Genomic DNA, 12,945 nt, shown 5'->3' with positions numbered 1-12,945 from the left:
GTCCCTGAACCTCCATCATCTTGACAGGCTGTGATGAACTGGAAGAAAAAAAATAGATTTCAAATTTTATTTTGCTGAATGATGATTGGCATTTTAAAAGCAATATTGTCAAAACTGCGTGTCAAACAGCCTCATTGCCTAATCTGTGTGGCTCCTAATGACAAGTTAGACTATTACAGCTGTAAGAATTTTAAGCATCTAATAATTTATACATCATCACCTGGGCTGTTTGCTTTCCACACTTCAGTAAATGTAGATGAGGAGAGGAGCTGCTTGTGTTTCAAGGCAATTTCACCTGTTTCACTCAGTCCTGTCTATGGATGCTGCAGCCCTAGGGGAAATAACAGCCTTCAGCAGAAGCTGGTTAAAATGTTGTGATGAAAACACTTTTACATTAGGACTCTTCTTTTTCCCACTCCAGTAGTTGAATTTTTTTTTTTTTTTTTTTTTTTTTAATAAGGCAACAAGCAACTTGGGCTTTGCTTCTGTGTCATACCGGGGTATCAGCATCACTTTAATTTGAGGTTAGAATATTATGTCTGATAACAGAAAAATGGTTTTTTACCCAAACATGCAGCACAGAAACAACACTTGGGCAGCAAACTGAAAGGACAAGTCTGTTTCTAACAAGGTATAGCTGGCTTCATTTCATTGATTAGCTAATTGCTATTAGCTAATTGCTGCCACTGGTGAAACAGGACCCTATATAAGTGAGTGGGCTGCCAGGCTAGCCCCTTTGCTGTAGGGATATGTTTTGGAGAGGGTCTGGGAAAGGTGGTGATCCCACATTTGCTCTGCCTGAGGGATTATTTTGGGGAGAGAGAGGGAGTTTTTGTATGCTTTGTTGGTTTGGTTTTTTTTTTTTTTTCTTTTTTTGGTCTCGTTTAATGTTGTGCCTCTGGTAAACCTTTACCATGAAGCCTTTGCCCTCCCCATTTATTCTGGCCCTGCTCTTGATGCCTTGGGTGCTGGGGCCAGCTCCTGCTGGGCAGGGTCCTGGGGTGATGTCAAGGCCTTGCTGTGATGCTGCTGGTGCTGCTCCAGGGGTGAGTGAGGGGAAGTAGGGACATGGCTCCCTGTAGGAAACTCCCCTCTTGACTGCATTGTCCTGCCTGCTTAGAAATCCTTCTCCCTTCTGCGTGGTCCTGAGGGATTAAAGCCTGACTGGATTTTGCTTGCTGTGTTTTGGGGCTGTTTTTGTATCAGTTGTGGTCCAGCAGTACAAATCAGGCAATGCTTTTGGATGTAGGGATGGGGAATATTAATAATCCCATGAAATAAATGATGTGACCTTGGGACTTGGTCCAGGTGCAGGCAAAACCCCAGGCTGGGTTTGGTTCTTCTGTCCACTGGGCTGGTGTTGGCATTACTCTGAGCAGTGTTATAAACATTGGGAATTGGTATTTGGGCCTGCAATTGGACTCTACTTTTTTTATAGGCAAGGGGATCCTCTCAGGAATATTGGAAGGTTAAACCAGGTAAGAATTAGTTGTCAAATCAGCCTTTTTTTTTTTTTTTTTTTTTCTCCTCTCTCTCTTCCAGAATTTGTTGGGTACTTCAAACCACCAATAAGTAGCAAGGAAAATCAGGAGCAACAACCTGGCAGTGGGAAGGTGTGGAGAGGGAGTGGGATGTGGTTGATCAGTGCTGAGTGCTGGGTTAGGGAGAAATCAGTGCTGGTGTGGGAGATAACCTGTGCCACTGTCCTGTGGCTGCCAAGTCCCTGCCACAGAGCAGGTCCTGCAGGCAGGAGCAAAGCACTGCAGCAATTAAAATAAGTGGTAAAAGGTCAACCCAAACTGAAGTGTGCTTCTGTAGGGTAAAGCTATCATGGACTTGCCACTCTTCTGGCTTTGAGAAAGTGGCTTTGGAAAACACTGCTTTTCCCTGTCTAAGGAAAGCTGCTTTCCACTTTGAGGGCTATGGGGAGATGCTGTTGGAGCAGTAATGTCTTCTGGCTTGGCTGAGCCCTTTAAACCAAAGAGATTGGAAATGCCTTCAGGGGAGCTTTCTCTCTGTTTATATAGCTCTGCAGCTGTATAAACAACAAACCTCACCCACAGGCTGAAACCAAATGTAGCAGTGCTCCTTGCTTTTGTAACTTACCCAGGTAGGGCAACTCCCTGAGCCTTTAGCTGTGATCCCTAAATGGCCTGACCCTGCAGAGGAGAAGCTGTTTCCCTGGGACAAGTGGCTGTCCTGAGACTTCTGTGCTCCTGCATGGCCATGGGAGGGTATAAAGCATGGCTTCAGCAGTGGGGGCACAGCCTGGCTCTTTGTGGAGCAGGAGATGGTGGTGACCAGGGCTTCTCCAGCTTTCTAAAGGTTTGCTCCCATATTTTCCCACTGATGGGTTTCTGTGTTGGTTGGCAAACAGGAGCAGGAGGTATCAAAATGGGGACAAGAGGGATCCTGAAGATAATTTCTGGAAATAAAGATGGTAACTATTTATTTGGAAGTGGAAATGGGGGAAAACTTGGTTGTTGCTTCTTGTCTTCCAGAGCCAGAGTCTCCTTGGTTATTGGCCTACGTGCCTATAAGAAGTTGCCACAGAGTGCTGAAGGACAAATATGGGGAGTTTTCTCCTCCAGCATTCCATGCTGATTTCCCTGTAACCTTTTGGTGCAACTGGACAATCTGGGCAGGCTCCAGGAGGCACATCATCATTTATATCCGGGGATTTATCACTAAGGATGCTTGCAACAAAAACGAGGACAAAATTCTCTTTGAAGGAGTCTCCTCCCTGGTGGAAAACAGTGTTGTTTATGCCTGCTGGAAAAATGAGATGCATGTTTTTGCCACTTTTGCTCAGGCTGTCCATGTTGTGCTGCTGAAGAGGTACTTGCCAAACCAGAGAGATGCACAATTTAAAGGGAAGTACTATATCTTCCAAGACCAGCAAGGTGACTCTTCCTCCAAAGATGTGATTTCTGGAACTTCTGCTTCAAAACTGCCAAAGAGAGGGGGTATTTTTCAGTCTGACTGGGTTGGAAACCTTAAAGGTACACTGGGCTTTGCAACCACAAGTGGCAGCACCAGTGTGCTGAGCAGTGAGCTGATGCGGGGAAGAGGGATTGCTCTGGACACCACGGCTGTGGGAAGTCCTGCAGAGCTTATCCTATGTGAACGTGCAAGGACACAGCCTCTGGAAACAAGAGCTCCTTGTGGGCTGGGGTCTGAGCAGCTGGGGGCTCAGGAAGCTCAAGGCATAGGAAAACCTGAGGGAATAATCCCCACTGCAACACAGGACATCTGGGGGAAGAATCCCTCTGTGAATGAGGATAGTGTGGTGAGTTTTGGTCCTGCGCTCAGTGCACTTTTGGGAACTCCTTTGCTTGGTGCCTTCCATCCAGCAGAACCTTTTCTGCAGCCAGCAGAGGTGAGTTTGAAGAGCAGCCAGCCTGCCCTGAGTCCTACTTTGAAGCCTAAAGGTCTGGGACACCTGCAGTTTACCATTCAACCAACAGGCACGAGTCATGGGGACTTGGCTGCACATTCTGAGCCTCTGTCGCCTGGCACAGGACAAAGCCAGGAGGGCACAGGTCCCACCAGGGACAGCCAGTTCAGCACAGCTAGCCTGGAGAAGGATGGAAGCTGTGCCCTGCTGAGTGTCCCAGCTGATGGCCTTGCCAAGAGCCTGATGCCCAGCCTGGGGAGCCCCTCTACCGGGGACTGCCTGCAGCTGCTACCTGAGAGAAGCCAAAGCAGTTTGGGGCATTTGTCCATGCCTAAACCTGAGCTAGGCACAACTGGCCTCCAACATACAAAACTCATGGATATTTTCCCACTGAGAAATTCTAGGGGAGCTGTCAGGAGAACAGTACCACATCCCACAGCACCAGAGCTGGCTGTACCTGCTTTGCCAACAGGGCTGGAGCATCCTCTCACTCATGTGTCTGCCCTGGAGACAGAAACCATCCCTGTGCTGGTGACCTCTTCCATAGCAACTGTCCCTACTGACTCTGGCACTCTGGATTTAGTCCCTGAAGCACCTCTTCCTCCACAAGTGGAGTCTGTGTCCATGGTGGCCTCTCTACCAGCTGCTCTGGATGGGGACTCTGTCAGTCTCAGGCAAAGGGACATCTCCCCAGCTAGCCTAAGAGGACAGGAGTTGGTCTCCCCTTCACCACCTTGCCATCCATCAGTAGCCTCTGAACTGGGCACAGATGGGTCCTCCAGATGCCTTAGCCCTGGGATGCAAAAGTTGGTGCTGGGACAGGCAGGTGGCCAGGGAAGCAAAACCACAGCCTCTGTGGGCTTGATGGCCAGGAGGCCCTACCCAGTCTTTGTCACTGTCCCAGGGCCTGGTGTGAGGCTTACTCAGCCTGAGGCCCATGTCAGCAGTGGAACTGGGGTGCCACCAGCTTCCCTGTCTGACACCAGAGGGGAGCACAAGGTGCCTGTGCAGCATCAGGACAGTGCTGCTAGTGACAAACCAGCTCCTGCCTACAACTTCAGGGGATTTAAAATGCAGGGAACCACAGAAGCTCTGCAGGTGGGTGCAGGACAGAGGACAACTGCCTCCTTCAGCACCATTCCTGCACACCCTGCAGCTGCAGCTCTGTGGGGAGAAACACTGTCAAGAGACCAAAAGACTTGGGAGCCCTCTGGTGTACCCAGGAATACCCAGATGTCAGAAGGACAGCAAAGGAAACATGCTGGTAGGTGTCCCAGCACTGTGTGTCTTGGCATAAGTCACCTTTAGTAGTCAAAAGTATTTGGCGGGGGCAAGGATAAGGCTGCGCCTTTCACCTGCAGTCTCCACTTGGCAATCATAACCTGCTGTCTGGGGAGAACTGTGCTGAGGTGACCCTGGCTGGACATCAGGTGCCTTACAAAGCTGCTCCTCAGGAGGACAGGGGAGAGAAAATATGATTAAAAGCTTTTGAAGTGAGATAAGGACAGAGAGATCACTGACCATCTAACATCATGGGCAAAACAGACTTGACTTGGGGAAATCAGTTTAGCTTCTTACCAATCAAATCAGGGTAGGATAATGAGAAATCAACCCAAATCTTAAAAACAGCTTCCTTCCACCCCTTCCTTCTTCCCTGGCTCAATTTCCCTCCTGGTTTTTCTACCTCTTCCCATGTGTCTGGAGGGGCAGGAGAATAGGGCCTGCAGTTCATCACACCTTATCTCTGCCACTCCTTTCTCCTCAGGGGAGGACCCCTTGCTGGCCTGGACAGTGCTGGGTCTGTCTTGGAGCTGGCTGGCACTGGGTCTGCTTCATACAGCCCCTCACAGAGGCTTGGTTCCAGCTGAAATGTGAATATGTGGCTCCAGGGGCTGAAACTACAGAAATCTTGTAGCAGGAGAGGGTCCGAAATGCTGCCTCTCCTGTGGCAGTTTGCAGCACTCCTAAAATTCTGATGTATAATATAATATAAAATGTAATATGTGATATAATTTGTGACTATAATAACCTTTGCATGTTTCTTTTCTGTGTTCTGATGTGTCAGAGCTGGACTCTCCCTGGGTAACAGAGTACTTTCCCATCAGGAGCTGCCACCTCCTCTTCCAGAATGGGTCTGGCATGTTTTACCTCCCTCTGCATGCTGACATTGAACACAACATTTGGTGCAACTGGACCATCTGGGCAGGCCCCCAGAAGCACATTGTCATCTATGTCCAGGGGTTCCAGGGGAGCGATGGCTGTGCCAACAACCAGGACAAGATCATTTTCCAGGGGGTCTCATCAAGTGTGGAAACCAAAGTGGTGTTTGCCTGCCACAACAGAGGCACTCTGATTTTTGCTGCACAAGCCACTGAGGTCCAGGTGTTGTTTCTGTCAGGGAGTGGTTTCAGAAGCCATGAATACAGGTATTTTAAAGGACAGTATTATGTATTCAGAGATGCTGAAACTGTGGGCTTTTCAAGTGATACCACAGCAGCTCCTCAGGAGACCTCTAAAAAAGAGAACTGGAGGACAGTGGTGACCAAAGGCTTACTGCCCATGCTGACAGTTCCTCCAGGCCCACCAGCTGCACCTGCTGGTGGTAGGATGCAGCCTGACATTGTGAGCCCAGAAGAAGTGGCTCAGCATTCTCCTGATCTCGTGGAAGATGATCAGTCTGGTGGTAACCTGAGTGAGCATGGTCAGGATGAAACCAGGCTGGAAAGGAACCTTAAGGATGGTGGCAGCAAGGACAGAGAAACTGAAGATGACCTGTTGGTGGAGCCAGCTCCAGCTGGGCAAGACACTGGGGGTAAAGCTGAGCCACCTGCCTTGGAGCTGACCAAGGGGGCCATGGAGCCAGGGACTGCTCTGGTCACCATGGTCCCATGTCACCCAGCTGGCTCCTCTTGCTCAGAGATGCCCAGCAACAGTGTAGGTGTCTCTGACACATCTCCTACCCTGGGTCAGGCCAGTGACAGCCCCTCAGAAGTGGCAGCTGCTGCATATCACACACAGACACCAGTGATGGCAGAGCCACCACCAAACACCACCACAAAACCACCTCCCTACCCCTCTCCTAGCATGACTGCTGCTGATGTGGTGCCTCTGGGAGCAACAACTGAAGACCTCTTTGGTAAGGTGGTTTCTTGGTTATTACTGGCTGAACTGATGTCTGACAATGTATAATATCCACCTCCAGTGATGCAGCACTCTCTTAAGAGGTTTTATTTGTAGACATGGCTGTTACCTTTAGTTTGGCCATATGGTACCACTTTGACTCCTGTATCTGAGGAGGGAAGGACTTGAGAAAACAAAGGATTGTCAATTGTAATGTGGGCATCTATGGGATTTTGCTAGTCATAATAGGGACAGGCTGGTTTCTATTGCAAGTGTTTTGAGTTATCCATGGAGGGGCCAGCCTCTCAGCTGTGATTTCGCCCCCAAAGCAGACTGGGAATGCTCATCTTGGTTTTTAAACAGCCTGTCTTGCATTGATTCCTCTGTATCTTGCCACAGTGCTCCCAGGCATGATCACTGAGTTTGAGCTCCAGAAGCTGGAGAAAGGTTAAAAAAACTCCTGTCTCTTAGGAAAGTTTAGGAGTTGATGGCAGATCACTTACACAGGCTAAATATTTAGCTACTGATATGTTTTAATTTCTGCCTGAAAGCAGAATATGTTATCAGTTGATGTTTCCTCACCTCCAAACTGTTCTTGCCCCTCCATTGTAGATTTTATTCAGATTTTTTGCATTTGCTGGTATGTAATGCCCAAACTGTTTTGCTCCACTGGGATCCAAACAGCTCTGGTGGCTTCACAGGTCTAGCAGTCTGTCTGCTTCCAGAAATGGAAATGAGCTTTATTGGGGTAATCTCTTTCTGAAGAGCACTTTCCACTGTAGAGGAGATTGTTGTCAGAGCCTGATATTTAATTTCAGTATGAAGAATAGAGGAAGGACCTAGCACATGGCACACTTTTTACAAAGTAACACTGACCTAACATACTTTCCCTCCCCCATTACTGGTACATCAGTGATAGCAGCCTGATGATTTCCCTTGCTTTGGCAGATCTGATGTCGTCTGTGAAGAATGACACAGGACTGCAATCCCATCCTGGAGGTGAGCCATATGGAGTTAAGCTTGTCTTAAAGCACTGCCCTAAGCTCTGGGAGCTGCCTGAGGCTATGCTGGACATCACCTGCTCATTACATTCAGAGAGCAGTGGGAGTGTTTCTGAGTAGTAACCACTCTGAAGATCTTATTTTTTAAGATGTCACTGCAATCCCATGGCTGAGTTTTGGCCACTTTGTATTTCCCCTGGAGAAACCTGAGCTCAGGTGCTAGCCTTGACAGAAATGCTGGCTTGTTTTAGTCCAAGCATTAATTGTTGGCTATTTAAAAAGGTTTTTCTAAGACGAATGAGGGTGAATGAACCTCAATTCCTCCAGTGTATTCCAATGGATGTCCTGTGACTACCAGAATCAGAAATGTGCAGAAATCCTGTTCCTCATACCAGGGAGAGAAGGAAAACCCTATTATGGGAGAGCAAACTAAACAATATGTATAAAATGCAGGGCTTGTATGGCCCAGCAAGCCACAGAAACAGCTTGCACAAAGGAGTCAATAATAAAGGAGCCTGAGCTCTGAACTGGGGAAATATTAATGAACAAATAGATTTTAAACAGCCAACTGGCATATCTGTGCCAGTCTGGATTCCAAGAGAAATTGGCTTTTAGATTCCATCAATAATTATGACAATCCCATTGGGAAACAAGAGCTAAAGAGCATGTGAATGTGATTGGATATGTTGCTTTGTATCAGTTTTTCACTGGAAGATCAATTCTAGTATTCATCAACAATTATTAACTAAAGTTTGTGTTCCTGTTACTTAACAACTTGTCCTACCTGATGCATAGCCCCCAGAAATACCTGTGTGGCACTGACCTGCACAAGCATGGTGCTATTCTAGTGTTGATATTTAAGGACTAACTCATTTAAGGAACCTGTTTGTATTAAGTGCATTTGGACATGCCAGGATCTTATGTCTTCTGGCAGATGTGCTGTTTGAAGTCACTGTTGAAATCAAACCCAAGGACTGGATTCCTCATGGTGGAAATGAGTTCCAAAAGGGTCTCCTTGAATCTCTGATGAATCATGTAAGTGCAGGCATGGGGAGGTGGAGAAAAACAGATGGGATGTCCCAAATCTTCATATAGAAAAATCCATATTGTGCTTTTGTGTTTGGGGGAGATGACCTGGAGCTAAGCAGATGGGAACAACTGGTGTTCTTCGAAAGAAAGGGCTCAGAGCAGTGGGCTATGGGACACCCCCTGCATCCCAGGTGGTTTGTGAAGGAGGAGAGCAAGATGGGTTGCTACAGTGAGAAAAGCTGTTTGCTGTCATACTCCCATCAAAGCAGTGCTGGTCATTCTGTTCCTTTGCAGATCCAGAAGAACCTGAAGCTTTCTGACAATACAGTCAGTGAAATAAAGTTAAAGGATATCAAAAGGTAGGGTTAATGCTGTGCTGCTGGTTTGGCAGGTAACTGTTATAATCTGCAGTATTTCTTGGATTAGCAGTGTCTTAGTTTCTCACTCTCCTTCCCAAGGAAGAGATATGTGTTTGTTCTTCTTCCTTGATCTTTAATTTGTCCTGAAAGTAGAAAAGAAAATACTGTTTTCTAGAGGAAAGATGGTGAAAATTGATGTTTAGTATTTTCTGGGTCTATATAGGTGTAAAATGGAAAGGAGGGAACTTGCCTGCCACAGTGCCTGCTGGAGAAAGCTGGGAGCTGTGAGCAGAGGCTGGTCTGGGACTGCAGATTGCTACTACAATTCACTTTAGACAAATAGCTGGTCATTTCAGCCTGGCTCCAGATGAGGAGCCATCCCTGGGCTGTCCTTTTGCCTATGGCCCCAGTGCAAAGCTGCCTCTTGGCACAGATAATCTTTGCAAGAGCCTGCAGTACCACGATCCCATGCCAAGGGTAGAAGGTCCCAATGGGCTGTCAGAGCTGGGCCTGCAGTGGTGTTTTCCTCCTGCCTCACCCTGGGCTCTCCCCTGCCCACAGGACAAGTGATGCCAACCTGCTGCTCACCTTCTGGCTGCACCTGGAGCCAGAGGAGAGGAACGTGTCCCTGCTCCTGCACTCCCAGCTGGAGGGGCTGCTTGGCACCTCGGTGGGCAGACAGAAGCTGCAGCTTGTTTCACTGTTTGTTGAAGGTGAGTGCTTCACTTTTTTTTTAATTTTTTTTTTTTTTCTGCTGGGATAAACCCTTTTATGACTTGACTTAGGGCATCTCTGCCCCATTACAGATGTGAACGAGTGCCAGGCTGGGGTTGACCTCTGTGGGGAGGAGGCAGAGTGCTTCAATGGCGTGGGCACCTACCTGTGCCGCTGCAAGAAAGGCTACGAGGATCATTCTCCCACCGAGTCCGGCACACTCTGCGTCCGCACTCCCCGAGCAGGTAGAGGATGGAACTGCAGCTCTGCTCCCTCTCGCGGGCTGCTCTTTTCCTGGTGGGAGTGCGGGAGAGGCATTTGTGCAGCCTGCGGTGAGCACACCAGGGCAAGGGGCTCTCTCCTAGCCTGGGTCCTGCCCCTCTGCTGATGTGTTGTGTGTGACGCCACTGGAGTGGTGGCTTTAGGTGTCCCTGGCAAGGATGTGTAATGTCTTTGCAAGGCAGCTCTGAGCTGGGAATAGAACCTTTCCACGAGTCTCAGCCTCCCTTCCCCAAGACTGCTGCTTTCTCTGCATCAGGGTGCATTCACAACTTGGCACATGTGAGCCCTGAAGTTACAAGCAAAGTGTGGTCGGGGTGATTTACGAGCTCCCTCTGCTGTAAGTGATGTGATCAGCAAACCTGGCGGCTCCTGGGAGTGCCCTGTGCTCTCTGGTCACTCTGTGTAGCTCTTGGTGAGAAGGACAGTGATGTTTACCCAGCTTTGACACGAGGTTGAGCAGATGGCATGCTATAATCAGAGGTAGCTAATCCAATCTTGCAGAGTAATGGGGCCTCACAGGCTGGAAAACTGCAATATTCTGCAGTGTGTGCTCCAAACACTGCGGCTGCTTTACCAAAACTACTTCAACACCCCTGCAGTGGCTTAAACCTTGAGCTCATGGCCAAATACAATTTCTCACCCATGCTACCAAGTTAGTTAGCAATTTGTGCAGTCTAAGCCAGATCAGCTGGTTACTGTTATATTCTGAAAGAGAGGATTTTATAAATCCATCTTTATCTGTTGGGCCATGAGGAGGAGCCCTCCAGGCCTGGATGGGAACAGCAGCAGATCTTTTAGTCTCTGAGAGTTGCACGGGGGCTTGGCAATGGCTTTGCTCTGTCGGGGTTCTTCTGGAGGTAGCACCATCCTTGTGCTGCTCTCGGTCAAAGCATTTCCCTGGGATGGAGCTTTGGGAGCCATGCTCGGGCCTGCAGGCGGGGGAGATGCGGGGCCCTGAGTGAGCCGGAGGCCGCGGGGCAGCGGGATGAGCCGTGGCCTTTGTCTTGCAGGGATCAGCACCGTGCTGCGGCAGGCGGACACGCTGGCGGGGGCGGCGCTGGTGGCCGGCCTGGTGCTGCTGGTGGCCTTCGCCGCCCTGAGCGTCAGGGCCGTGTGGTGCCGGGCCCGCGGGAGCAGCGCGGCGCCCGAGGGGCCGGCGGGCAGGAGCGCAGAGGAGCCGCCCATGGAGCTGCACGCCCTGAGCGAGTGCCTGCGCCTCGACCCCTTCCAGCTGAAGCTGCGGGCCCGCACCCCCGAGTGGCTCTGGAGCGTCCGTGCCCAGCACGGCCCGGCTGGGGCGGCGTTCCCACAGCCGCCTCCCCCACTCTGAGGGGCTTCGGTGCAGCCGCCATTTCCCAGGGCTACTGACACAACTGGGCTGTGCCCCCGCTTCTGTTTCATGGATCACAAATATCCCACAGCAGTGTCCCTCACGTTGTAATTTATTTTTTTAAGATGTTTGCTCCACACTGCTGTACATCTGCTGATTTACCCTACTTGAGATCTGCACAGGAAAATTAAAAACTTTTTTTTCTTTTAAGAAAAAAGCAAATAGAATGTTTTGGTGCTTCATATGAAATTAAAAATTATTCTGCATCCTGCTTAGTGCTGCCTGCTTTCTCCTGCCCCTTAGCAGAGCCCTATGGGTAGCCCTGACCTGAGGATCTGTGAGGTATTTCTTCCAGCCTGGCTGAGAAACACCTCCAGAACTTGACTTAAAATGTTGGTGAGAAACCTGGTCAGGTTATGGTAGGTGTCCACAACTCACTGAATGATGGGGGACAGCGTTTTTGGCTCTTGGGTAGGTGCTGGCTGCAAAAAGCCCCACCGCCACCCCAGGGTCCTGGCCGGGTTTAAAGCACAGCTTGTCCCGCAGCTGGAGCCCGGCACTCCCCTGTCCTTTGGAGGGGGTTTCGGTCGGAATTCCCCTTTCCTCGGGAGGAAGGCGCATGGTGCGGTGCAGGTGTCCCACTGGAGGGAGCTGTCTGCCACCGAAATCCCGGGAAGGCGCTGGCTGCAGCTGCCTGGGAGATGCTCCCGGGGCTGGGGCTGGAGTCCCTGGCTAGAACGGGTCCGGTCGGAGCCGCTCCCCGCGCCTGGGGAGCAGCTTTGAGCAGGATGTGCTATGGAGCGGGTTGCACATGGATATGGCCAGCTCAGGGTTTGCTCTGCAGGGTCAGCTTAGAAGAGGCTGGAAATGGCTCTGCTGTGTTTTTGCTGCAGGTGAGAATACTGATGAAGTGAAAAGGGGACCTGTGGCCTTTCTCTAGGATTAGTCTTTTCAGTAGTCCTCCCCCACGCAAAAAACCAAAACCAACCAAAAAATAATCCAACAAAAAAACCCTACCAAAACAAACCAACCAAAACCTGCACACCACGCCCACCCCCAACCCAAAAAAGAAAAAACCTGGGGGGTAGGTTCTTTTATCTCAGCTGTTGCAGTGGTGAAGAAGCAGCATTTGCAGTGTGGAGGGGGGGGGGGTTTGCCAAAGGCGTGGTTGGCAAGATTCAGCACAGATTGGGGCACTATAAATGCCAGTGTTGTGAGAACCAGGTGAGAGCATGTTGTTTGCACTGAGGTGATAAAGGAACAAACATCCTCCGTGCTCAGCTGGCAGCTGCCGTGCCCCTCTGGCAAGGCCTGGCTGTGCTGCTCTCCCAGAACAGCTCATCCAAATTAGCTGATGCTGATGGGGCCCTTCTGCCAGAGATAGGTGAGGAAGAGCTGACACCTCCCTGCATGCACACCCCAACAGTGCTCACTTCAGTGTGCCATCCACTTTTGGGATCTGAAACAGAAAAATGGATCTTCCAAAGCCATCCTGATCTTTGCTTCCTTTGACATAGGTGGAGCAATCACCTCTCACCAACCATTTTCTATGTGTGGTTTTCAAGGTATTTTGTAAATAGCAGAGAATTAAATGCAAACATCTCTCTAGGAGGCAGATAAGTGCATGTAATTTTCCATTGTAAAGAGAAGGAAACCATTAATGTGTTTGCACAGAGTGTGCATGTTTCCTTGCTGAGATCAAAGCAAGGCAGC

At 49.6% G+C, this 12,945-nt stretch overlaps 1 protein-coding gene across 1 annotated transcript; it reads left to right on the top strand.

Moving 5' to 3' along the window:
- Positions 1 to 623: 623 nt before the first annotated feature.
- On the top strand, positions 624 to 11,502 carry LOC306816958 (uncharacterized protein). Its single transcript, XM_079333438.1, has 10 exons — positions 624 to 1,046; positions 1,439 to 1,478; positions 2,502 to 4,661; positions 5,463 to 6,533; positions 7,466 to 7,516; positions 8,453 to 8,553; positions 8,842 to 8,906; positions 9,468 to 9,619; positions 9,713 to 9,865; positions 10,913 to 11,502. The coding sequence occupies exons 1-10, from the start codon at positions 915 to 917 to the stop codon at positions 11,230 to 11,232; spliced, it is 4,245 nt and encodes a 1,414-aa protein (XP_079189564.1). The 5' UTR covers positions 624 to 914; the 3' UTR covers positions 11,233 to 11,502.
- Positions 11,503 to 12,945: the final 1,443 nt, after the last annotated feature.

The sequence above is a fragment of the Erithacus rubecula genome (assembly GCF_903797595.1).
Source record: "Erithacus rubecula genome assembly, chromosome: 2".
Classification (NCBI taxonomy): domain Eukaryota; kingdom Metazoa; phylum Chordata; class Aves; order Passeriformes; family Muscicapidae; genus Erithacus; species Erithacus rubecula.
Note: the sequence above shows the minus strand (reverse complement) of the source record. Positions and strands in the feature narration are given on the sequence as shown.